We start from the raw sequence: 24,887 nt of genomic DNA, 5'->3' as shown, positions 1-24,887 counted from the left end.
TTATTAGGTTTGTCTGACGTAATTATAGTTGAAATGGGCGGAATGGGGGTGGAGCTGGGGCGTGCCAGGTGCCGTGCCAAGCCTGGCCTAGTCATAAATTAGCCCTACCCTATGGCAGTGCAGCAGGGAAAACTAAGGGGGAGTTCACATCACCGTTATTACAGAACAATAAAGAAAAAGAAAAACATCCTGTAAAAAAAAGGATCCTGTGCATCAGTTATACACATTTGCCATCCGTTTGAGCCATTTCCGTCTGAGATCCCTTTTTAGAGATGGGATAAAAAAAAGTTTTAAAAAAATGGCTCAAACGTATGCCAGATGTGCATAACTGATGCACAGGATCGTTTGTTTTTTGTTTTTTACAGGATCTGCTTTTTTTTCTTAACTTTTCTGTTCTTCTGACGGATCAGAAGAACGGAAAAATAACGGTGTTGTGAACTCCCCCTAAGATGGGTAAAAAGCCATAAATATCCCCCAATGAATGTGTTAACAACGGAGAGTACACAGCCGCCATCCGTGAGGAGTCTGTTGTAAAAAAGTCTGTAATATCGCTCGTCTGAATAGGCACTAAGGGGGTCATTTATTATTAGATATATGCCCATTTTTGGCATATATCTGTAGCAGATTCGGTCGCACAGGGGATTTGCGGCCGAATCTGCGACTTCCCCGCTCAAGCCAGGGGAAAAAGGGTGTGTGGCATGGGTGGGGAAGGGGCGGGGCGGCCCGGCCATTTATCATTTTCTACGCCTGTTTTAGGCATAGAAAGTTATCTAAATCTACACCAGCAAGGGAGCTGGCGTAGATTTAGGCCGGCGGTGGATGTGCCAAAGTTATGTGTGCCAGTGCCTCTACATAACTTAGGTGCGTCATGCACCAGCGCAAGGGGTATCAATACGCGTCTAAAAAGCCGGTTTTAAATGACCCCATAAGAGTCTATTCTCTCTGCATCTGCACTGTACAATTAACATGCGCTAAGAAAACCCCATTATACGGCCTCATGCACACGACCGTTTTTTTTTAAGGTCCGCAAAAAGGGGGTCCGTAGGTCCGTGATCCGTGACCGTTTTTTCATCCGTGGGTCTTCCTTGTTTTTTGGAGGATCCACGGACATGAAAAAAGAAAAAAAAAATCTAAGTCAAGTTTGCCATTGAAATGATAGGAAAAAACGGACACGGATCACAGACACGGATGCCAATCTTGTGTGCATCCGTGATTTTTCACGGACCCATTGACTTGAATGGGTCCGTGAACCGTTGGCCGTGAAAAAAATAGGACAGGTCATATTTTTTTCACGGCCAGGAAACACGGATCACGGATGCGGCTGCCAAATGGTGCATTTTCCGATTTTTCCACGGACTCATTGAAAGTCAATGGGTCTATGAAAAAAAACGGCACAACGGCCACGGATGCACACAACGGTCATGTGCATGAGGCCTACTAATGAATGTTAAGAAAGTATTCTTTTTGTCTCCTTAGTCCTCGTCCACACTTCCGTTTTTCACTGTGATGTGAACATAGCCTAATCATTTTCTATGTTTTTTCTCTTCCCTGAAGCAGATTCAGTTTGCGGATGACATGCAGGAGTTTACCAAGTTTCCAACAAAGACTGGACGCAGGTCTCTGTCGCGCTCAATCTCTCAGTCGTCCACTGACAGCTATAGTTCTGGTATGTAATATATATGTAACGTACGTAAAACAGTGCTGTGTGTCACCTGCAAATAACACTACTTTCACACTGGCGTTTTGGATTTCCGTTTGTGAGATCCGTTTAGCGCTCTCAAAAGCGGTCCCAAATGGATCAGTTTTGCCCTAATTTATTTTGAATGGAAAAGGATCCGCTCAGAATGCATCAGTTTGCCTCCGTTCAGTCTCCATTCCGCTTTGGAGGCGGACACCAAAACGCTGCTTGCAGCATTTTGCTGTCCTCCTGACGAAGCAGATCCAAATGGATCTGTCCCCATTGACTTGCATTGTGTGCCAGGACGGATTCGTGTTCTCAGACACAATCTGGCACAGTATAAACGGATCTGTCCCCCATTGACTTTCAGTGGTGTTCAAGACGAATCCGTCATGGCTATAGAAGACATAATACAACCAGATCCATTCATGACAGATGCATGCAGTTTTATTATTGTAACGGAAGCGTTTTTGCAGATTCATGACGGATCCGCAAAAAACGCTAGTGTGAAAGTAGCCTAAGGCACTTTACCAGCAATCCATCTAAGCGACCACAAACTCCAGTCAAGCTGAAAACGAGCCAGTGGAGCTTCTAATTATTGTTCTGAAGTCTGTTTCCACACTCTGACCACCACCAGCGACTACTGGCGTGTCTAAATGTGAACCTGAGGAACCGCTTTAGGCCTCTTTCACACTACAGTTTTTTGCGTTCCGTATACGGTCCGTTTTTTGCGTTCCGTATACGGTCCGTATACGGAACCATTCATTTCAATGGTTCCGCAAAAAAACGGAATGTGTTCCGTATGCATTCCGTTTCCGTATTTCCGTTTTTCCGTTCCGTTGAAAAGATAGAACATGTCCTATATTTGGCCGAGAATCACAGTCCGTGGCTCCATTCAAGTCAATGGGGCCGCAAAAAAAACGGAACACATACGGAAATGCATCCGTATGTCTTCCGTATCCGTTCCGTTTTTTGCGGAACCATCAATTGAAAATGTTATGCCCAGCCCAATTTTTAATATGAAATTACTGTATACTGTATTTGCCATACGGAAAAACGGAACGGAACAACGGAACGGAAACGGAACCACAACGGAAGCAAAAAACGGAACAACGGATCCGTGAAAAACGGAACGCAAAACACTGAATGCAACATACTGTAGTGTGAAAGAGGCCTTAAAGGGAGTGTGTCATCAGAAAATTACCTTTTTATTTAAATCACGTTTTTATGTTAAACATAGTTATTTATAAATTTTTGGTGAGTTTTTAAATTTTTCCATGTCACTATATAAATATTTTTTTTTTTTTTATATAATCCCGCAATTTTAGATATGTTAAGACTTCGTCTTTTGAGAACAGCCCCATGGCTCATACACAGTGGACAGGAGTGAACCCCATTGACTTATATGGGAGAGTTTTCTAGGCATGCTGTGTGACCTGTGTTAAGGTCAGGAGGGAGTAGATAAGCTGTGATATCACGCATTGTGAATGGCGGATTCTGTGTTATCTATACAGAGGTGTTACTTTTTCATTGTAATTCTGCCTGTGGTGATAAAGAAAATCATGACCTATTATTACTGACATGGAAAAATTTAAAACTCACCAAAAAATAAAAAAAATTAAAGTTTACCATACAAAAATGATGTAAAAAATATGTTAACATTTTTTAATTCGTTTTTGGTGATATTTTTAGTTTTTCATGCCCCTATCTATATTTAAAGCCTAATAATAGGCACCACTTCTTGGTCTGTTATAGCCTTATCATCACAGACAGGATTAGAATGACAGATATCACCTATAAATAGATAACATAGGATTTGCTATTCATAACAGGTGATATCACAGCTTATCTACTCCCTTCTGACCTTTTCACAAATCACAGAGCATTTCTAGAAATGTTTCCCTTAGAAGTCAAGGAGACCCCACCAGTCATGGTGATTGCTATAATGCATATCTCTAAATCCTGTTAACCACAGCTCAGGCAAGATAATCATGTTCGTGAAATAGAAAAAGAAAAAAACTACAGTCAGAAAATAAAAATATGATATGTGTCGCTATCTAGTTTTAGCTGGCAGGAAAATTATAGGTAACATTTTCACATTAAGGAAGTGCTAAAAAACCTTTACATAAATGCAAAGGTGAAATGAGGAAAGGCTGCATAGGAGAAAACATCTTGAGGGTGCGGTTATGTGCTAAGCCTGTACGTGCAAGGTATCAGACAGATCATTAGCTGTAAAGCATGTGAAGTCTGCGTGGTGACAGGAAGGTTACTACAAGTCAGAGACAAGTAATTCATATCCAAAGTTGATAAATAAGTTGCTAAACCTCTCTTTATACTGAGCCCATGTAACAGCTTATATCAGACCAGCAGAAGGACCCGGCTTTGCATCGGTATATTTCATGTTTCATTTCATGTTTGTGTGTGTCGTTAAAAAATATCGACAGTATCCCCCATAACAGTGACCTCTACAGCACCCCGGCCCCCTTAACAGTAACCTCCTTGTGTGAAGTATTCTTTCCCAGATAGTAAGTGATATGTGTAACAAGTTTAGTAGAAACTGATCGATGAGTTTTTGAGTTGCAGAGCAATGTGTGTTTAGTGAAAACTGTTGGAGCATACAAACTCCATGCAGCTGCTGTGTAGGGGCGTAAGACCCCCACAAGATTTCTTTCCAGGTAGCAAGGGATATGTATACAGAGTTTTGTTGAAATCAATGGTTGCGTTTTTGAGTGATCGCGGAATATACATACACATATATATATACGTCCTTCTTTATATATATATATATATACATACATACACTCACCTAAAGAATTATTAGGAACACCATACTAATACGGTGTTGGACCCCCTTTTGCCTTCAGAACTGCCTTAATTCTACGTGGCATTGATTCAACAAGGTGCTGATAGCATTCTTTAGAAATTTTGGGCCATATTGATAGGATAGCATCTTGCAGTTGATGGAGATTTGAGGGATGCACATCCAGGGCACGAAGCTCCCGTTCCACCACATCCCAAAGATGCTCTATTGGGTTGAGATCTGGTGACTATGGGGGCCATTTTAGTACAGTGAACTCATTGTCATGTTCAAGAAACCATTTTTCCAGTCTTTAACAGTCCAATTTTGGTGAGCTCGTGCAAATTGTAGCCTCTTTTTCCTATTTGTAGTGGAGATGAGTGGTACCCGGTGCAGTCTTCTGCTGTTGTAGCCCATCCGCCTCAAGGTTGTGCGTGTTGTGGCTTCACAAATGCTTTGCTGCATACCTCGGTTGTAACGAGTGGTTATTTCAGTCAACGTTGCTCTTCTATCAGCTTGAATCAGTCGGCCCATTCTCCTCTGACCTCTAGCATAAACAAGGCATTTTCGCCCACAGGACTGCCGCAGACTGGATGTTTTTCCCTTTTCACACCATTCTTTGTAAACCCTAGAAATGGTTGTGCGTGAAAATCCCAGTAACTGAGCAGATTGTGAAATACTCAGACCGTCCCGTCTGGCACCAACAACCATGCCATGCTCAAAATTGCTTAAATCACCTTTCTTTCCCATTCTGACATTCAGTTTGGAGTTCAGGAGATTGTCTTGACCAGGACCACAACCATACATGCATTGAAGCAACTGCCATGTGATTGGTTGACTAGATAATCGCATTAATGAGAAATAGAACAGGTGTTCCTAATAATTCTTTAGGTGAGTGTATTCCAGAGCTGAATTAACCACTCTAGGCTCTAGAGCTGAATTCTCCAGAAATGTCTTATACCACGTAGCTCTCCAACCATGCTTCAGGTGACGATACAAATGTAGGCCAACAGTGATCAATGCAGACCTTGTTTTAATGTTTTTTTCTATTATTATAATGCTCTGTAATGCCTGTGGCTATATGTATTTGAGCTCTTCTTCTGTTAGTTGCCTCCTACACAGACAGTTCCGATGATGAGATGTCTCCTCGTGACAAGCAACAAACCACCTCAAAGGGCAGCAGTGACTTCTGTGTCAAGAACATTAAGCAGGCTGAGTTTGGACGGAGAGAGATTGAGATTGCCGAGCAAGGTGACTATTGATGTCCAAGCAGAAGGCTGATGTCTACGCATGGAAACCTTGGTTTAAGGAGAACGAAGTTTGCCATTAGTTCTACATCATCTTTCATATATTTCTCCTCTGTAATACAGAAATGACAGCTCTGATCTCTCTGAGAAAAAGGGCCCAGGGGGAGAAACCACTAGCCGGAGCCAAGATAGTTGGATGCACGCACATCACAGCACAGACCGGGGTTAGTACATTGAAATCAACACTTGAAGTGGTTTTATTGCTTACTGGAAGAAGCATAATGGCGTTCATTACTATTATTTTTATGTAGTTTTGAAAACAGTTTAAAACAAGTTCACAAACCATGTCCAAACACTTTAGAGAGCCACTTGCAGAATGCGCTCGTAAATTACTCATTGGAGGGATTGACCCACAAACAACATTTATCGCCTATTAGACCACTGGGACTGCTGGAAAAGCGCATTTTGGTGACAGTCACACTTTAGGCTACTTTCACACTAGCGTTTTTGTGGATCCATCATGGATCTGCAAAAACGCTTCCGTCACAATAATACAACCGCATGCATCCGTCATTAACAGACCCGGTTGTATTAAGTCTTCTATAACCATGACGGATCCGTCTTGAACACCATTGAAAGTCAATGGGGGACGGATCCGTTTTCTTTTGTGTCAGAGAAAACGGATCCATCCCCATTGACTTACATTGTGTTCCAGGATAGACCCGTTTGGCTCCACTTCATCAGGCGGACAGCAAAGCGCTGCAGGCAGCGTTTTGGTGTCCGCCTTCAGAGCAGAATGATGACTGATCAGAGGCAAACTGATGCATTCTGAGCGGATCCTTATCCATTCAGAATGCATTAGGGCAAAACTGATCCGTTCAGGGCTCTCACAAACTGAAAGCCAAAACGCCAGTGTGAAAGTAGCCTTAAAGGGATTGTGTCACCTCTTTTTACCCTATAGAGATGCGGACATGCACGGCTAGATCGCCGCTATCATGTCCGCAATATACCTGTCCCATATCTCTTGAGTGGTTTTATTTCAGTTAAAAAATGAATTATATATATGTAAATCAGCCTGGTAAGGAGCCCAAGGGGCTGTACGAACCGTCCTGGAGCCCAGCCACACCCCCCTGTGAAGGAGCCCAGCACCGCCTATAACTAGCAATCTCCTCCTTGCTCATTAAGTCAGATCACCTGATTCCTTCCCTGAGGCTGATGCCAGCAGAAGGAACACTATGCCGACACTGCGCATGCGCGAGCTCGCGCACCGCGAGATTACGGTGATCTGACATTGTGAGCAAGGAGGAGATTCCTGGTTACAGACTGTGCTGGGCTCCTTCACAGGGGACGTGGCTGGGCTCCAGAACGGTTAGTGCAGCCCCTTGGGCTCCTTACCAGGCTGATTTACATAAATATAAAATCTTTTTTTACTCTCAATAAAAACACTCAGAGATATGTGACAGGTATATTGCGGACATGCTAGTGGCGATCTAGCCGTGCATGTCCGCATCTCTATAGGGTGAAAAGAGGTGACAGAATCCCTTTAAATGGTCTCTAACTTTTCACACAACTTGCAAAATGGCAAATATAAGCCTTTATCATTATCGGTCTTGAGATTGAGATGGAAGGTCTGCTGACTTGTTCTCCCCCTACCTTCTACATAAACTTTGTTGGGATGCATGCAGTCAGATCATTTAGTGATCTGACAGCCTGTCTTGTTAGGCTTTTTTCACATTTGTGTTAAAACAGATTTGGTACGTTGTTCTGGATCCGTAAATACCAGGAGCTACTGTTCGCTGCCAAGGTTCCTTCTGGCCCCATGCACTAAAAAGGGGCTGGCAGAGATCCAGCCGCAACCTGGAAAATATGCAGAGGGGGGGCTAGACAAATACCACTGGGCGCAGCAGTTTTCGTCCGGCCGCCCTTCGCCATTATAGTGAATAGGGCCAGACAGAACTACTGTAGTGCCTGGTATTCAACGCTGCCAAATGGGATGGAATGTAAACAAAACAACGCAATTCCACCATAGTTTTATGGGTTTCATTTTTATGACGTTCCCTATGTAAAACGGACCTGTTCCCTTTATTCTCAGTGTCAGTATGATTACAATAATGCCACAATGCTTTTTACTTTGCATCACCATATTCTGACCCCATATCTTTTTTATAGTTACGCCTACAGAACTGTGTGATAGCATATTTTTGGCTGGGCTATCTGTAGTTTTTATTGATACCATGATGCGAAGAAAAAGCGGCAAATCAACCATTTTGATTTTTTTTCCATTACATTATTCACCATAAAGGATTAGTATGTTTACATTTTGAAAAAAAAACTTCACCTGCAATCATGAATTACCATTGGAGCCTATGGGAGATTATTGCTGTGGGAGCCACGAGCCTTCCGAACGGCTGCATCTCGCAGCATTTCCATGGAAAAGCTGCTTAGATGCTGTAGTCACAATTGACCACGGCATCTGACAGATAAATGTCTGTGATTGGCGTTAACACCTGAGTACCTAGATTAAAGACCTGACATGTATGGCGAAAGTCGGGAAGGAGTTAATAAAGAAGTACAAAAATTACATGCAATTACAAAAGTATCCAGATCCAGTTTTTTTTAGAAATGTAGATTATTTTTCATGGGACGGCCCATTTAAAGTGGATCTGTCACCTTGCTATGCTTCCCTGTTTAAAGGGGGTTTTCCAGCCATTTGAAAAGGTGTCAGTGGGCTGCAAATGGTTTAAAAAAAATAAAAATGAAGTTGGTTACACTTGCCTCACTGATCCCCTGATGGTGCTCAGGTCTACCCTTCTATTAAGGCCATACTGTCCTATTTGGCTAATGGCACCTACCAAACAGCACTCGGAGTCCACTGTATTCATGACAGGAGCGCTCCCCCAGTCTGTCCTCGCCTTGTCCTAGTTCTCATGCTTACAACACACAGCCATCAGTCATAGGTTATCGTCTAGTTTTTCACTTACATTACTCCTCTTGTTATTTAAAGGGAGTCTGTCGCCAAAATGTCACCTTCTGTGCTGCTTACATAGTGCTGTAGCACAACTAACAATGATTTAAATGGTACCTTTGTTCTTTTCTTCTGATGTTCATAAACAGGAAAAAACATGGTTTTATTTATATGCAAATGGGGCATCGCAAGTGCCCAGGAACGGCGTTTGGGCAGTAAGTGCCAAGGCTGCTCTGCCGTCTGCTTGCATAACTCAGCCATAATCCCTTTTCTGGCCCGCCCTGTGATCCCTGCATCATGCTGTTGAGTGGCAGAGATCCCGTGCGTGCGTAGTTTATTGCCAAGCAGGGTGTTGTTAACTGGTGCATGCGCACTGCTGGGAGCGATGCAGATGCTCACAGTGGTCAGAACAGTGCGCATGCCCGGGCCTAGCATGGCATCTCCAGGGATTACAGGGCTGGCCAGACGAGAGGTTAGGAAGAAGTTATGTACGCAGACTTGCTGCCCAAACTCCGCCCCTGGGCACTTTGCGACCCCTCATTTGCATATCAATAAAACCAAATTTTTTCCTGTTTATGAACACCATTTCATTTCATGTTTATTTGTGCTACAGCACTGTGTCAGCAGCGAAGAAGGTGACATTTTGGTGACAGACTCCCTTTAAAATTTTCATTTTGTTTTTTTGTTTCATCAGTTGTTTCTACTGGGGGTATACAGGTGATTTTCGAGGGCTGTAGTTTAACCTCTTGTATGCATGTCTGTATTTTTTTTTTACATTTGTATACATTTCTAATAGTTTTTCTCAATCCTGGGCAATATTAATTGCCGCCTTTTGGTCAGTTATACTTTCTTTTGGAATAATTTTAGGTTCTTATTGAGACTTTGTGTGCACTGGGGGCCCAGTGTCGCTGGTCTGCTTGTAATATCTACTCGAGTCAAAATGCAGTTGCTGCCGCTTTGGCAGAGTCCGGTAAGTGACCGATTTCTTTGACTTTCAATAGCCATAAAATACAGTGAACTTTGTCATACATTTAACTCTTCTTGCCTGTTTCCTCACCTGGAAATATGATGGATAAGGTGTAAGTCATTACTAAATAATCTTGACATTTCTCCTGACCGCCTCCCAAGTGAGGTCATGGCATCTAAATGCACAAAAACCCAGTACGCTGAACAGTTTCAGCCTCGCTGATGAGGCTGAACATGTTCATGCTGCAATTCTTATTTTGGCCACTAGACGGCAGACCAGGATAAGAAATGAGCAAAATCGCGTTTAAATGGCATTTTAAAAATCCCTGATAAACCAAAATTAAAAAACATAATTTATAAGCTCATATATGAGCCACAAAATCATCACAAAAATGTTAAATATATATAAAAAATATAAAAGTTTAAATCATCCCCCTTTCCATATAATAAAAAAATAAATACCTAAATAACAATAAATATAAACATCATGGGTATCACCACGACCAGAAACTACTATACTATTAAAATAGAAAAAAAAAAACTCCAATGTAGCGAATGGCATAACCGAAAAAAGGGTCAAAATGGCCGATTTGCCATTTTTTCATTGCTTCTCTTACCTAAAGAAAAGTCAAACACACACACACTCCAAAATGGTATCAATAAAAACTACAGATTGTTCCGCAAAAAATGAGCCTCTAAACAGCTCGGTAGACATAAGTATAAAAGTAATGGGGTCAGAATATGGTGATGTAAATTTTTTTTAATCAAAGTTTACATTTATTTTCACACTATTTAGACATAAAGAACCTATACATATGGGGTATCGTAATCGTATTGACCCAGAGAATGAAGGGCATGGGTCAGTTTTGCCCTAAACGAAACGCTGTGGGAACAAAACTCGTAAACTGAATTTTTTTTACCGCTTCCCACTACGTTTTATGCCATAATTAATGGTCGCATTAGAAAATACAACCCGTCCCACAAAAATAATACAGCTATGTGACCAGAAATATAAAAAAGTTATGGCTCAAAGAAAATAGGGAAGAAAAATGAAAACTCAAAAACCTCTGATATCCAAGGGGTTAAGCAAATATTTGAAGTGCATGACTGTGGCATAGCAAGAATCAGCACCCTAGTATTACAACCTCCATCTGCAGTGACACCAACATGAGCTCATTCAAAACCTGGTATTTGATTTCCCCTGTTAGGCACTGATGTGCCACCTTACACTTTCTTCCTTACTGTATATACATGTGAAGAGAGTTACCCTGCTGCCTACAAAATGTGAGGTGCAGGGATACCAATTGGTTTGCTTTCTGATCCAAAGTGTGTGCAAGTACCTTTTTGCAGAAGTTCTGTAGAAAAACTAAGCATAGCAGCATCTGCATTAATCGACCATCTGTTGTTTCCAAAAATGATGTTTTGGTAGTTTGAAATTCCAGTCTATTGGTTTTATCAGAAACTCTGACCTTCCTTTAATTTATCCATGACGTCTGAGAACGTGAACACCATAATTCTCTTCCTAGGGGCATAGTTTGCTTTTCCGTACTGTCTTAAGCAAGTTTTCTTTTTATATAGATAGCGTTTTATAGTATGTGAATGTAATATCATTTTTTTTAATCCTTAAGAATTTTGGAAAAGTAGATAAAAAATAAAATGTAATGTTCTTAAAGGAGTTGTCAGAGATAATGAGGAACAAGGCCAAAAGAAGGGAATGTGATAGCAAAAAAATAACCAAAAAAATACACGTCTGGTTAAAACAGTGCTGTATACCGCTGAGGCCAGTGACTGACTACATTGTTCGGACAACCGCTATCTCTTCTTACTCCCCCATACACATACATGCTTGGTTTGGCCAATCGTGTATTGTGTTTTCAGTGAGGAGAGAGAAGAAATCCAGCAGAACAAAATAATCGGCTGTTAAAATTCAAAGCACTTGATTCTTTTCTCCCCAGAGACAAGGTATCGGGAACTTCCCATGCATGTTAAACTATCAGCTGGTCCCGCCAAAGATGATGGGTTCAGCTGACCTAAGTATAGTATGTATACAGCCTTATAATGCGGTTGTGTCACCATTAAATGTTATTGTATGCAGTTTTATAATTGTATGTTTTATGAATTCAGAATCAAAAACTGTTTTAACGTATTATAATTTAATAGTAGTAGTATAATTTGTTAACATTGATCATATAGTACATTTTTATGTAGACCTGGGCAGCCAAGATGTCTATGTTAGGCAGTGTATGTAGTACATTACCTGTTTTTCAGGGCAGCTTTGAACCTCTATTTAAAGGGGTTCAGCAGTTTTTTTTAAACTGATGATCTATCCGACACCCGGGACCTCTGCCGATCAGCTTTTTGAGAAGGCAGCGGCTCTGGCAGTAGCGCCACGACCTTCTCGCTGTTTTCCGCAGGCCCAGTGACGTCACTACTAGTATCAACTGACCTGGGCGGGGCTAAGCTCCATTCAAGTGAACGGAGCTTAGCCCTGCCCAGGCCATTGATACTAGTCCTGATGTCACTGGGCCTGCAAAAAGGCAGCGACGCTACTGCCAGCGCTGCTTGCTTCTCAAACAGCTGATCGGCAGGGGTCCTAGGTGTCGGACCCCCGCTGATCAGATGCTAATGATCTATCCAAAGGATAGATCATCAGTTTAAAAAAACTGCAGAACCCCTTTAAGGACATATGGTGTTGAAAACACCTTACACACTCGGTCTGGTACCTTTTATTTTACTAATTCTGAAAGTTTGTCCAGAGTTTCACTTTAAATAACTTTCCTGATTCTTAGCTGTCACTAGAACCTGCTTGGCTCCCTGCTCTGACCATAAAGGGGTTTTCCGGTTATGATGAGGTTTAAGCAAGTGCCCGCAGCTTGCCCCCCTGAAACGGAAGATTCATACTTATCTCCATCTTCTGGACCCTGCACTGTTTACATCCAGCAGTGCATGGGCACGGTCACTTGCACTGCTCCAGTCAGTGACTGGCTACAGTCAAGATGTGGCCACAAGCAGCATGTTACTGCTGAAGCCAGTCATTGGCTGGAGCGGTGCCATACATGTGACTATGCTCATGCAGTATTGGATATAAACAGTGCAGGGACCGGAAGATGGAAACAGCGCGGAGGACCGGAGCAGCATAGAGCAGGCTAGTATAAATCTGAAGGCATCTGTGTTGGTCCCATGTTCATTTGTGCCTGCGTTCCTGAGAAAAATAGTTTTAATAGATACAAATGAGACTCTAGGAGTGTTGCCATTAATCCTAGAGGCTTAGTTCTCTGCACTGCCACGTCCCCGTGCACTTTGACTTAAGGAGAAGTCAGGGCTAGGTGTGATCACGTTTACACTTTCTGGCCCTGTTAAAGTGCAGAGGCTGCAGCAGTTGCAGAGAGAGCTGAGCCTCAAGGAGTAATGTCAACGCCGCAGTTGCTCCTAGAGGCTCAGTTGCATATATAAAAACCTCTTCATTGTTCTCAGTAATGCAGGCACATGTGAACATGGGACCAACACAGATGCCTTCAGAATCATACTAGCCTGCTCTATGCCGCTTCAGTCCTCCGCGCTGTTTCCATGGGACCAACACAGATGCCTTCAGCTACCAAGCGCACATGCAACAGGACAGCCAGTTTCATAGGGACAGACCTACTGACAGGTGCCCTTTTAATTTTAACTGTACTAGTTTAGTATTAAAGAATACTTAGCTTTCAGATAACTTTTCAGAATAAGCTGCCATGTGCATATACATCATGTCACTAGATCTGATCATCACATGACTTGTAGCTGGCATTTGTTAGCAGTTTTCTTCTTTGCATGCTCCATCCCTAAGTCGTCATCTGAGCTCGTGGGTGGAAACTAGCTGTAAAGTTGGCTGCCCATAGAATATAAATGTAGACAAGGTTCTGCTTCCTAACTCTTGGACATTATATAGAATTCCTGAGCAGTATAGATGTGAAAAAAGCATTTGGAGTTAGATACAATACTTACCATTAGCTGCTGAATCATGTCTGTCTCTTTGTCTCTGCTGTTTTTCCTCTACGTTTTCTGCCTCATCTTACACTCCCCTCTCCATAGACTTGGGAAGCTGTAATCTGATCCTTCAGTGAGCTGGCAGCCCTTATTGATCATACAAAACACATTTTTCACAAATTTCACAGAGAACGTTATTTTACCAAAGGTGGACAGGGACAGCTGAGAAGGGGACAAGGCATTTTTCTCCAATAATATCTATTACAGAGTTTCTTACGTTATATTTGTCTGTACTTTTGATTTATGCAAAGTTGTATGAAAATAAAGTAATCATCGAAAGAGAACCAGTCAGCTCTACTGGCATGTCTGTTTTTGTAAACACTTTTATTTCACATAAATCTATTTTGGAGCATCTTTTCTTATAACTGCATTGTAATATTCCTCTGTTATTCATCCTGTAAATTATGAAAACATTAACAACTAGATGTTACCATCATTGTCATTATGTTTTTGCGCATCAGGACACTTGTTGTGTCAGAATGTTTAGGGACACATTCTGTAAATCCAGTCACCAGGATATAGATCCTTGAAGATGGCCAAATAAATGCACTCCAGGGACTACAGGTATAACACAAAAATCCTGTCCAGATTCACTGGTAGGCAACTGTTGAGGGGAGTGTGACACTCTCTCTGTCTGTAGTAAGCATTCCTGCCTACAATCGGAGTAATTGCCCAGAAAGGTGCGGCCCCTCTTCTCGGTATCTGTCCCTCACTACAGCTATCCCTACATAAAGTCCTGGCACGTTTCCCCACACAGGATGTGCAGGTTTATCAGGAGAGAGTTAAAAACCGTGCACAATCGCACAGTGATGAGTGCCAGCATTTAATAAATGCTGTGGCCAGCTGGTCCTCTGCCTGCCAAATCTTAAATATACCCACTCTAAGTAGATAGCGTCCGTAACGATACACTGCACACACGTCCAAGAGCCATGTAACCTTTCATCGGGGCATACACCCCACATGCTCAGTGTATTGATGAATTTTGAGCATGCTTCGAGAATGATGCCACCCGGCGTGCGTCCGGCGTCACCAGACCTTACGTTGGTGACGACAACACAAAACATGTGTCTGCCACCATTGGAGCATGTGCAGATAATAGAATAAAGCTGAGGTAAGATAGTTGAGTATTGGGCATGCGCCGATCGCAACGCCAAACGACACACTTGTAGGCCACTCTCATAGCATACTGTTGACATGAGTAATGACAAGTCCCAGTTATCAATGTATTCACATCCAAAGAGGATAATAGAAGAATAGCACATTGCAGAATTGTAAGAAAAGAGGCACCAGAATATTAATTTTTTCTGAAATGTGAACAATACAGTACGTTCAGTTTAAGTAGTTTTTATAGGAAGCAACATGAACATGTATTGTTTTACTATTGTTGTGTTATTCTTGCTTCTATTTGCTATAATAAGCCTGTATATTGTTTTAGGTGTTGCAGTTTTTGCATGGAAAGGAGAATCGGAAGATGATTTTTGGTGGTGTATTGATCGCTCTGTGAATGGTGACAGTTGGCAGCCAAACATGGTATTTGAGAGTTAGGAACTCCTCTCACTTAATGCACCCTTTAGTTTTTATTGCCTGTAATGATTGTTAAACGTCTTAGAATTCTTAGCTTCTTTTTTTTTTTTTTTTTTTTTTTTTTTAGATTCTGGATGATGGAGGAGATTTGACTCATTGGGTCTACAAGAAATACCCAAATGTTTATAAAAAGATCCGTGGTATTGTGGAGGAGAGCGTGACTGGGGTGCATCGGTGAGTTTAGTATTTTTCCTGACAAGTAAACCCTTTTCTGACATCCATCTTAAATGTGCAGTGGAAGTCTCATCTTTAAAGATGACGCCTGCTTGTGAGTGTAGTGGGTGCCATAACCACTGGATTTCTACTGTTTTTACACAGCAGAGGCCCAGAGTTAATGTCTGCAATAGGCGGTAATGCCGATCGCAGACATTAGTCATCAAATGTGACTAGAGCATCTGGGAGCGCTAAAACAGGCCGATTACTAGTATATTCCAATGCAAGCCTGTAGGTGGCAGCACTGCATTGGAATATGCTGAATTCATGTTCTACATAGATATGCAATAGAGAATACAAGAAAATACAATGATTACCTGTCAGTCACCTAGCGTGACTTAAAAAAAAGTCTTAAAAAGTTTTAAAAAAATGTCAAATTCAAATCACCACCCTTTTCCTAAAATAAAAAAACATACATAAGCAATAAAAAAAGCTAAACATCACGTGCATCGCCTTGTCTGAAAAGGCCCATTCTAGGAAAATTATAAAAATATTTGTTCCCATTCAGAAAAATGGAATAAAAAGTGATTAAAAAGTCATACAAACTCCAAAATGGTATCAATAAAAACTACAGATGAAAAGAGCTATGAAAAGAAAAGAAAAAAAAATTCCCAAGATTCCCTGAGTGTAACAGGTCAGTTTTACCGCATAGGGCAGTGATGGCGAACCTATGCCACGGGTGCCAGAGGCGGCACTCAGAGCCCTTTCTGTGGGCACCCACACCCTGGAAAAAGTCTATGGTGTACTTAGACTTTTCCTGCCATTCAGCAGCACAGGCAGCACATTGAGTGTAGGCAGGATATTGTAAATAAATGATAAATTACATGGAAGTTATTCTATATTGGACTGTAGTATTCGAAGTAAATTGCTGTGTTGGCACTTTGCGATAAATAAGTGGGTTTATGTTGCCGTTTGGGCACTCAGTCTGTAAAAGGTTCGCCATCACTGGCATAGGGAATGCTGTAAAAACAAAACCCGTGAAATTGTGTTTTTTTTTTTTTTTTAATTACACCGCATTTGAATTAGAAAATGATGCCATTAAAAAGTTCAACTAGTCCCACAAAAAACAAATCCTCATGCGGCTATGTAAACAGAATATTATAAAAACTCTGGAAAAGCAGGCATTGAAAAACAATTTGCAGGATATTTTCGGGGTTTTAATATTGATGGCCTATCCTCAGGTGAAATGTTAAAATCCACATGCTGTTTTGCTGTATATGTCTTTTTGTGCAGTACATTACTGCCCTTCTGCCTACTAACCTGCGTATACACACACACATTAAGCCCTAAACGCAAAATACAGTACATGTACAGCATTAGCTTGCACTAGACGTATGAAGCGAGCTCTCAAACTGAACGTGCTCCATAGATGGTGGGTGCTGGCTGTATAATACACTAGACATCCACCGCCAGGACTGACGATGATGCCAATCCGAGTCATGTAACCCCTCAGAAGCCACTATCAACAGTGACAATGGTATCTGTGTAGTTAGACAGAGTTAGGGGCTGCCTTTCTCAATCTTACATGTAAAAATAAACAATAGAGGTATTGCCTTATCAGAACTATTACAATATCAAAATATTTTTCCTGTGTTGCAAATGCAGTAACAGAAAAAATAAATAAAAATGCACAATTTGCAATTTTTGGTTTCCTTGTCTCGCCTAAAAAATAGAGTAAAAAGTTATTAAAAACTCATTATACCCCAAAATGATACCAATAGAAACTAAAGTTGGCTCCACAAAAAACAAACCCTAATACACAGCTCTGTAGATGGAAATATAAAAAGTGACTTTTTTTATTTATTATTTTTTTATTAAAAGTAGTAAAACATAAAAACTATACAAATTTGGTATCACTGTAATCATACTCACCCGCAGAATAAAGAAGTCATTACATTTTTGGTGTGTAGTAAATGGCTTAATATCAAAACCCTAAAATCCTTGGCAGAATTGTGATTTCACCCAAAAAAGTTAATTTCCCCCCCCCCCCCCCCCCCCAATTTTCCAATAGAACATATGGTAGATTAAATAGAACCATTAAAAATGCATGCTCTTGTCACACAAAAAATAATCCTTCATATGTTGGTGAAGGCAACATTTAAAAAGTTGTGGCTTTTGGAAGGTAGAAAGGAATAAACAAGAACACACAAAAATTGGCCCGGTCCATAAGAGGTCAATGTCTTAATATAATTATTAGATTTAATTCAGCTGCAGGTGGTAAATTAGGTTTTATAATGCTATCTGGACCCATAGGACAAAGCATGAATACTTGAAAGATTTTCTTATGTCTATAAATAGGGGTGCTGTTATAGAATTGGTGCAAGCTAAAAGAATGAGAGTTACTTATAGCCACAAATTATTTTCTTAAAGGGTCTGAAAAAATATTTGTAATCATTGATTGCTGTGGGAAACTCTTCAACCTATGCCCTAATGATAGGTCATCAATGTCTGATTGGTGAGAGTCTGACTCACAGGACCCATTCTTCATTGTATGGCGGCTCTTCTTAGTGTTCCAGCTCAGTCCCTTTCACTTAAAGGGAACCTGTCACCAGTTTTATGGTGTCCTAACTAAGGGCAACATAAATAAGTGACTGATTCTCTTAGCAAAATGCTGGGTCACTTTCTTTAATTGACCCAGTCAATCTGCCAACATCTTGTATTGAAAAGCTCCAGCTGATAATGATGTGTCATGAATATTCATGAGCTCCTGACTCTCCCCGCCTACCTGCTGCTGATTGACAGTTATTTTCCATATGAATCAGCAGCAGGTGGGCAGGGGAGTGGCTATAGCTCTGAATTAAATATACGCTGGACTCAATGACATCACGCTTGGACTCAAATCAGCTATTTAGCATGCGGCATGTGGCATCTTTGTGTGTATATTATGAGGTAACCATCTGTTACACCAGTAAGTGAATACACCTAAGGCACTTTTTAGTAGTTAATGATTGTATATAATTAGTTAGATTATAATCAAATATCCACATGACAGGTTCCCTAATTAAATAAGGCAGAGCATCAAAAAAGCCACCAGACTAATGGACATGACGTCACAGACCTAGGGAGAGGCTGTAGCTTATTGGCGGGGCGTGCTGACTCATTGACTCGAGAGTGCTGAGAGTTGGACAGACACCAATTAGGCACCTATTGTTAGGATCGGTGCTTGATTTTTAAAGGGATTGTCTCACTTCAACAAGTGGCATTTTTTTTATGTAGATAAAGTTAATACAAGGCACTTGCTAATGTATTGTGATTGTCCATATCGCCTTCTTTGCTGGTTGGATTCATTTCTCCATCACAATATACACTGCTCGTTTCCATGGTTATGACCACCCTGCAATCAAGCATTGGTGGTCGTGCTTGAACACTGTAGGAAAAATCACCTGCCTATGCGCACTCCCAAAGTCCCAGCCACCAGAGAAGCCGATGCTTTTTCTTGTAATGTGCAAGCACGGCCACTGCTGCTGGACTGTAGGGTGGTCATGACCATGGAAACAAGCAGTGTATAATGTGATGGAAAAATGAATGAAGCCAGCAAAGGAGGCAATATGGACAATAACAATACATTAGTAAGTGATTTGTATTAACTTTCTAAACATAATGAATACCACTTGCTGAAGTAAGACAACGCCTTTAAGTCCCAGAAAGCCCCTTCAATTTGACCATCTTTGTTTCTTTAAGGGGATTTATGGTTTTGAAAACCCATTTTCACCTAGTCCATTAGGGATCTGTGGCTTCATAGATAGGGGCCTGATGGGCTACAGGGGGCATCTCTGGCTCTGGAGTCCCCAGCACTTCTGTACACTCCATTTCAGAAGATATTATATTGTGTAGTGCTTCATTTCACCTTCAGTAGCACTGAAGAAATGAACACTTGATGCAAAGTTTCCCACAGTTTACAGCTGACCGCAGAGTGTGCCATTGGCATGAACACTCTGTGATCAGATTATTGTCCTGGTAACTGAACAAAAAGGGACAACCTACTCCAAGTTCATTACCAAAAACTCAGAAAGACCTTTTAAAAAGTGCATTCTTACTGGATCATCCAATTTTTCATGTATCTGTATAATTTCTATTCCTCTTAAATATTGTAAAGAAGATGATTTTCCCATGCTTTGTACACATTTTACAATATTCTTTATGTATTGTTACAGCTTGTATCAGTTGTCCAAGGCTGGTAAGCTTTGTGTTCCTGCCATGAACGTGAATGACTCTGTCACCAAACAGAAATTTGACAATCTATACTGCTGTCGTGAATCAATACTGGATGGGTAAGGAATTTTTGATGGTCAGTCCAAATGATGTCAATCCAAGTAAATTTCAAGTAACAATCCTAGTATGTGAGGCGTCTTTCACACACATGGCATAGTTCCAGCAGAGAACAGCCACTTATTGGATTTTCTTCCAAAGATGAAAGTATCTGGTAGTGCTGCTCATATCTTTAACCTTTGGATGTTACCACAATGCCTGCCAGATCCGGCTACTACTCGGCAAGTATGCCGGAACTCTGACAGAACTGCGAGTGTGAAACTACCCTAACTAGATTTTTTTTCTTCAAAGTGAAGGATATGCCCCCATTGTCTGATAGGTGCGGGTCCCACTTCTGAGACCCACACTTACATTGAGAACAGATCCCTAAAAGTTGTGAAGGGCGTACTGCACATGCGCAGCCATTCACATTCATCTCTATGGGACCGCCGAACATAGTCGAGTCAGCGCCCCATAGAAATAATTGGTAGCGGTGGCCGCGCAAGCACGGTGTGCTGCCATTCATTTCTATGGGCAGAGCACTTGGCGGTGGCCGAACCCCGGGAAACTGGCCACCACATTCCTCCCTCCGTTCTCTTGAAATATATCTAGCAGAGCACTTGAATCAATAAATGGCGAGACCTAGGGGCGGACGAGTCCTAGATACTACAGGGAAATTTCAGAGCCCTCCTCATGGCCACTGGTCTGTACATTAATGCTGGGAGCATCTGCACATGTCCAGCAAAAAAAAGTGCCCTCCTGCATTCAACTGTATTGCCATCCTCAGGACAGTGGTAGAATTGAATGCTGTGGTAGGGACAGCATTATTTTCTGCTGCACTACAGTTTTGCTGGCATGCCTACTCATATTGGCCCTGCCTTCTGTCAGTTTGGATCCACCTACAATATGGGGTCACATTTAAAAAAAAAAAAAGATTTCTGGGTCACCTTAAGTTCCCAGTCCACCCCAGCGGAGATCTCTGGGTCCATTTGAGGTACAGGGATGGTTCTAGATTTGTTAGAAAGGGATTGTCATGTACTTTATGATGTCTGATTTTCATTTTTTACATTAACAATGGTTGTCCAGCCTTTTTAATTTTATTTTTTTTGTTCAATACCACCCACTGGCCAGACCTGTGTAGGAAGCATCCCTTACCTGCTCCCGCCTCTTTGTTGTGGCTCCTGCAGTCCACGTTGTAAACTTCCAGAATATGATACGGTGACATGCTGCTTAGAGGAGACGTTTCCACTAAAGAAGGAGACGTGACCCCCATCCATGCCGGAGCTTTATAGGCAGAGACTGTGGAGTAGCAAACGCTGTGCTAAACCAAAGCAGCAGGAAACAGGTAAGGATGCTTCCCCGGGGTGAACAAAAAAGTGTTAAAAGGTTAGGACAACCACTTTAAAAGGGTTATTCCATTATTAAAGTAAAAATGTATGCAAAAATGAAAAACAGACATCAAACAATACATGATAATCCCTTTCTAAGAAAATTATAACCAGCCTTGTACCTTACACGGATATAGAGATCTCCTCATTCATTGCTCAGTGATATGCTGGCAACTTAGGAGCGTGTCCTTTCTGCCGTAGCTCTCTCCCTGTAAGGCCTCATGCACACAACCGTTGTTTGGGTCCGCATCTGAGCCCCCGTTTTGGTGGCTCAGAAGATGCGGACAGCACTCCGTGTGGTGTCCGCATCCGTGGCTCCATTCCGCGGCCCCGCTAAAAAAATATAACCTGTCCGCACTTTGCGGACAAGAATAGGCATTTATATTGCCGGCGCCTGTTCCTTTCCGCAAATTGCGGAAGGCAACACGGGAGGCTTCTGTTTTTTGCGGATCCGCGGTTTGCGGACCGCAAAAAAACAGCACGGCCGTGTGCATGAGGCCTAACTGTCACAGCTTGCAGCGGTAGATCAATCTGTATCACTGCCTTTGCACGGCTGGTGGCAGCTAAAGGATGGAACAGAGCATGTAGCTCAGTAGGTGGACATGCACATTACTATATAGATTCAACACTAGGGGGTGCCATTATACTGAAGTGAAGGGAATATCTCACAACTGGAGCATTTTTGTATCCGAAAGTAAAATAGAAAAGTAATTTGTTTTTCCATTATATTAAACTAACATTTAGGCTAGGGCTACATGACGACATGTGTTGCGCGACATATAGGGTACAACTGCACTGCAACATGTGTCGAAGCAATGTCACGCAACATATTTTATAATGCTAGTCTATGGTGTCGCACCGCAACATGCTGAGACAGGACAGTCGCACAGATATCCATCGCAGGGCAACACCATAGACTAGTATTATAAAATATGTTGCGTGACATATGTCATCGTGTAGCCCTAGCCTTAATGTTGGGACAGCCTCTTCAAGGGAAATAATCCCTTTTTGCTGTCATGTACTTTGTCAGTATTATTGGTTGATGGGAAACCATTGGGGCATACACATTCATTTGGCTGATAGCTCTTAGGCCCCTTGCGCGAGTTCAAAACACTGTAATGTGTTTTGCACTCGCGTGAGAAAAATCGGCATGTTTGGTACCCAAACCCAAACTTCTTCACAGAAGTTTGGGTTTGGGTTTGGTGTTCTATAGAGTTTATTATTTTCCCTTATAACATGGTTATAAAAGAAAATAATAGCATTCTTAATACAGAATGCATAGTACAATAGGGCTGGAGGGGTTAAAAAAATAATAATTTAACTTACCTTAATCCACTTGATCGCGCAGCCCGGCTTCTCGTCTGTCTTCTTCTTTGAGGAATAGGACCTTTGATGACGGCACTGCGATCATCACATGATCCATCACATGATCTTTTACCATGGTGGTGGATCATGTGACAGACCATGTGATGAGTGCAGTGACGTCACCACAGGTCCTTTTCCTGTGCACAGCAAAGATGAAGACCAGAAAAGAAGTCGGGCTGCTGGAGCAATTGGATTAAGGTGAGTTAAATTATTTTTTATATTTTTTAACCCCTCCAACCCTATTGTACTATGTATTCTGTATTAAGAATGCTATTATTTTCCCTTATAACCATGTTATAAGGGAAAATAATAATGATCGTCTCCTAGCAACCGTGCATGAAAATCGCACCGCTTCCGTACTTGCTTGCGGGGCCTGCGTTGCGTGAAAAACGCTGAATATAGAACATGCTGCGATTTTCATGCAATGCACAAGTGATGCATGAAAAACACCGCTCATGTGCACAGCCCCATAGAAATGAATGGGTCTGGATTCAGTGCGGGTGCAATGCGTTCACCTCACTTATTGCACCCGCGCGGAAATCTTGCCCGTGTGAAAGGGGCCTTACTCCAGGTTTCTCCATTTACATGCACGTTTAGATCATGCACGTTGAGCTTGCATGTGTTGTCAATGAGGAAAGTGAGAGTAAGCAACGGCCACACACCTCCCATGGCTACTTACCTCCCGAGAAAACAGAAGGATCAGGTATTTGAAATTCAACATGCCTGATCCTCCTTTACCCAGACATTGTCTGTCAGGGGGTACTCTGGAGGCAGGGGTGAAACTAACCTTTTTGCTGCCTGACGCGAAAAATGAAAAGGCACCCCCTCCCAATGCCAATTTCTTAGCCTAAACCCTTTGGCCCACGGCCCTTCCGCTGCACCCCTCTTGCACCTACCTGGTGCTGCCTGAGGCGATCACCTCACTGGTGGTGCACCCCTGTCTGGAGGCCCCAATACACATAGGACATGTTCTATTTTTTTGCGGAATGGGAATACGGAAACGGAATGCACACTGAGTAACTTCCGTTTTTTTTTGCGGACACGGTGAAGTAAATGGTTCCGCATATGGTCTGCAAAAAAACGGAATGGACACTAAAAGAAAATACGTTCGTGTGCATGAGCCCTAATTCATAAGTTTTCGAACTTTTGAACCTATTTTCCAACCTATTTATGTAGGTGTGCCTTATTTTGCGCCTGATTTAGTTGCAAAAACAGTCTAATTTCTACTTCACTCCAGGGCTGGTGTACTTTTCTACGTCTGTTTTGAGTGGTGAGTTGCGCCACATTTTTCCTAAAAAGTCACCCTTTCACAGAGACGTGCACCTATTTTCAGCTCACCTGTACCACATTTTTATGCGCATACTAATTATACCAGTCTTAGTGAATATGAACCTGCCGTACTGATAAAGAACCACTAGAGGTCAGACTAATGCCAGTACACCTAATTTATGAAGTACTGTTTGTGTTGAGTTGCGCCACATTTTGCCTAAAAAGTCACCCTTTCATGGAGACGTGCGCCTGTTTTCAGCTCACTTGCAACACATTCTCATGCGCATACTAATGAGACCAGTCTTAGTAAATATGAACCTGTCTTACTGATAAAGAACCACCAGAGGTCAGACTAATGCCAATACGCTTAGTCTAATTTATGAAGTGCTGTGCGCTTTTTAATAAATAGTTGGCAAAAGACAGACAGAAAATACTACTGTGTAATTGAAAGCCTAAAAACAGGCGAGCTTGATAAATGTCCCCCAGTATTCTAAACAGCGGCCAGAATCAGGTAAAACATGGGTCTCAATTGTGTACATTTGGGATACACACATACATGGCATTACTTAATGATTTTGGCCACGGATTTACCAACAGTAAACAGTGTGTTGCTGTGCCAGCAAAGTAAGTGAGTTTTTAGCAAATCTCATCCACCCTCTACAGAAAATAACCTGCGGTGTGGATTTAAATCAGCAGCATGTGAATTTACGTTGTGGGTTTTTACCCCAGATTTCACCTTCTGCATAGGGTGAAATCCACATCAAATCCTGTGCAGAAGCCACAGCAAATCTGCATTCAACATTTTTCACATTTCATTCTAATATGTGAAATGTATGTGCTGTGCTAACATGAAGCATAGTTTTCAGGAGGATCTGAATAGCTGCTGGCAGTTTTGGTGGTATGTGGTACTTCTTTAGTTTCTATACTAATTATATCGGTATGATCAACAAGTAAAAGCCATCTGAGGAACGTCAAACAGCAGAGTCGTGTTCTTTTATTTGTGTACTGTAGATATTGAGCAGCAAATGTATGGCTTTTCAGGGCTTCTCCAAGTGATACCGACTCCTCACGTGGGCTTAGGAAGTCGGACACAAGATGACATCTTTAAACAGATCCACTGACCTATGGAAAAACATAAACCATG

General features: G+C 41.8%; 1 protein-coding gene across 6 annotated transcripts in view; it reads left to right on the top strand.

Annotated features, from left to right (window-relative positions):
• The window catches only part of AHCYL1 (adenosylhomocysteinase like 1), a 97,212-nt gene that overhangs the window by 44,825 nt on the left and 27,500 nt on the right, over nt 1-24,887 (top strand). For 2 of the 6 annotated variants that reach the window (XM_044288087.1, XM_044288089.1), the window contains exons 2-8: nt 1,555-1,666; nt 5,598-5,726; nt 5,846-5,946; nt 9,555-9,657; nt 15,112-15,206; nt 15,328-15,434; nt 19,628-19,744. In XM_044288087.1, the coding sequence (XP_044144022.1) occupies nt 1,555-1,666; nt 5,598-5,726; nt 5,846-5,946; nt 9,555-9,657; nt 15,112-15,206; nt 15,328-15,434; nt 19,628-19,744 (764 nt within the window). Of the gene's footprint in view, nt 1-1,554; nt 1,667-5,582; nt 5,727-5,845; nt 5,947-9,554; nt 9,658-15,111; nt 15,207-15,327; nt 15,435-19,627; nt 19,745-24,887 lie in introns of all 6 variants that reach the window. The other 4 variants (XM_044288083.1, XM_044288084.1, XM_044288088.1 and 1 more) reach the window with 3 other exon arrangements.

This window comes from Bufo gargarizans, chromosome 3 (assembly GCF_014858855.1).
Source record: "Bufo gargarizans isolate SCDJY-AF-19 chromosome 3, ASM1485885v1, whole genome shotgun sequence".
Classification (NCBI taxonomy): Eukaryota; Metazoa; Chordata; class Amphibia; order Anura; family Bufonidae; genus Bufo; species Bufo gargarizans.
This window is presented reverse-complemented; position numbering and strand designations above follow the sequence as displayed.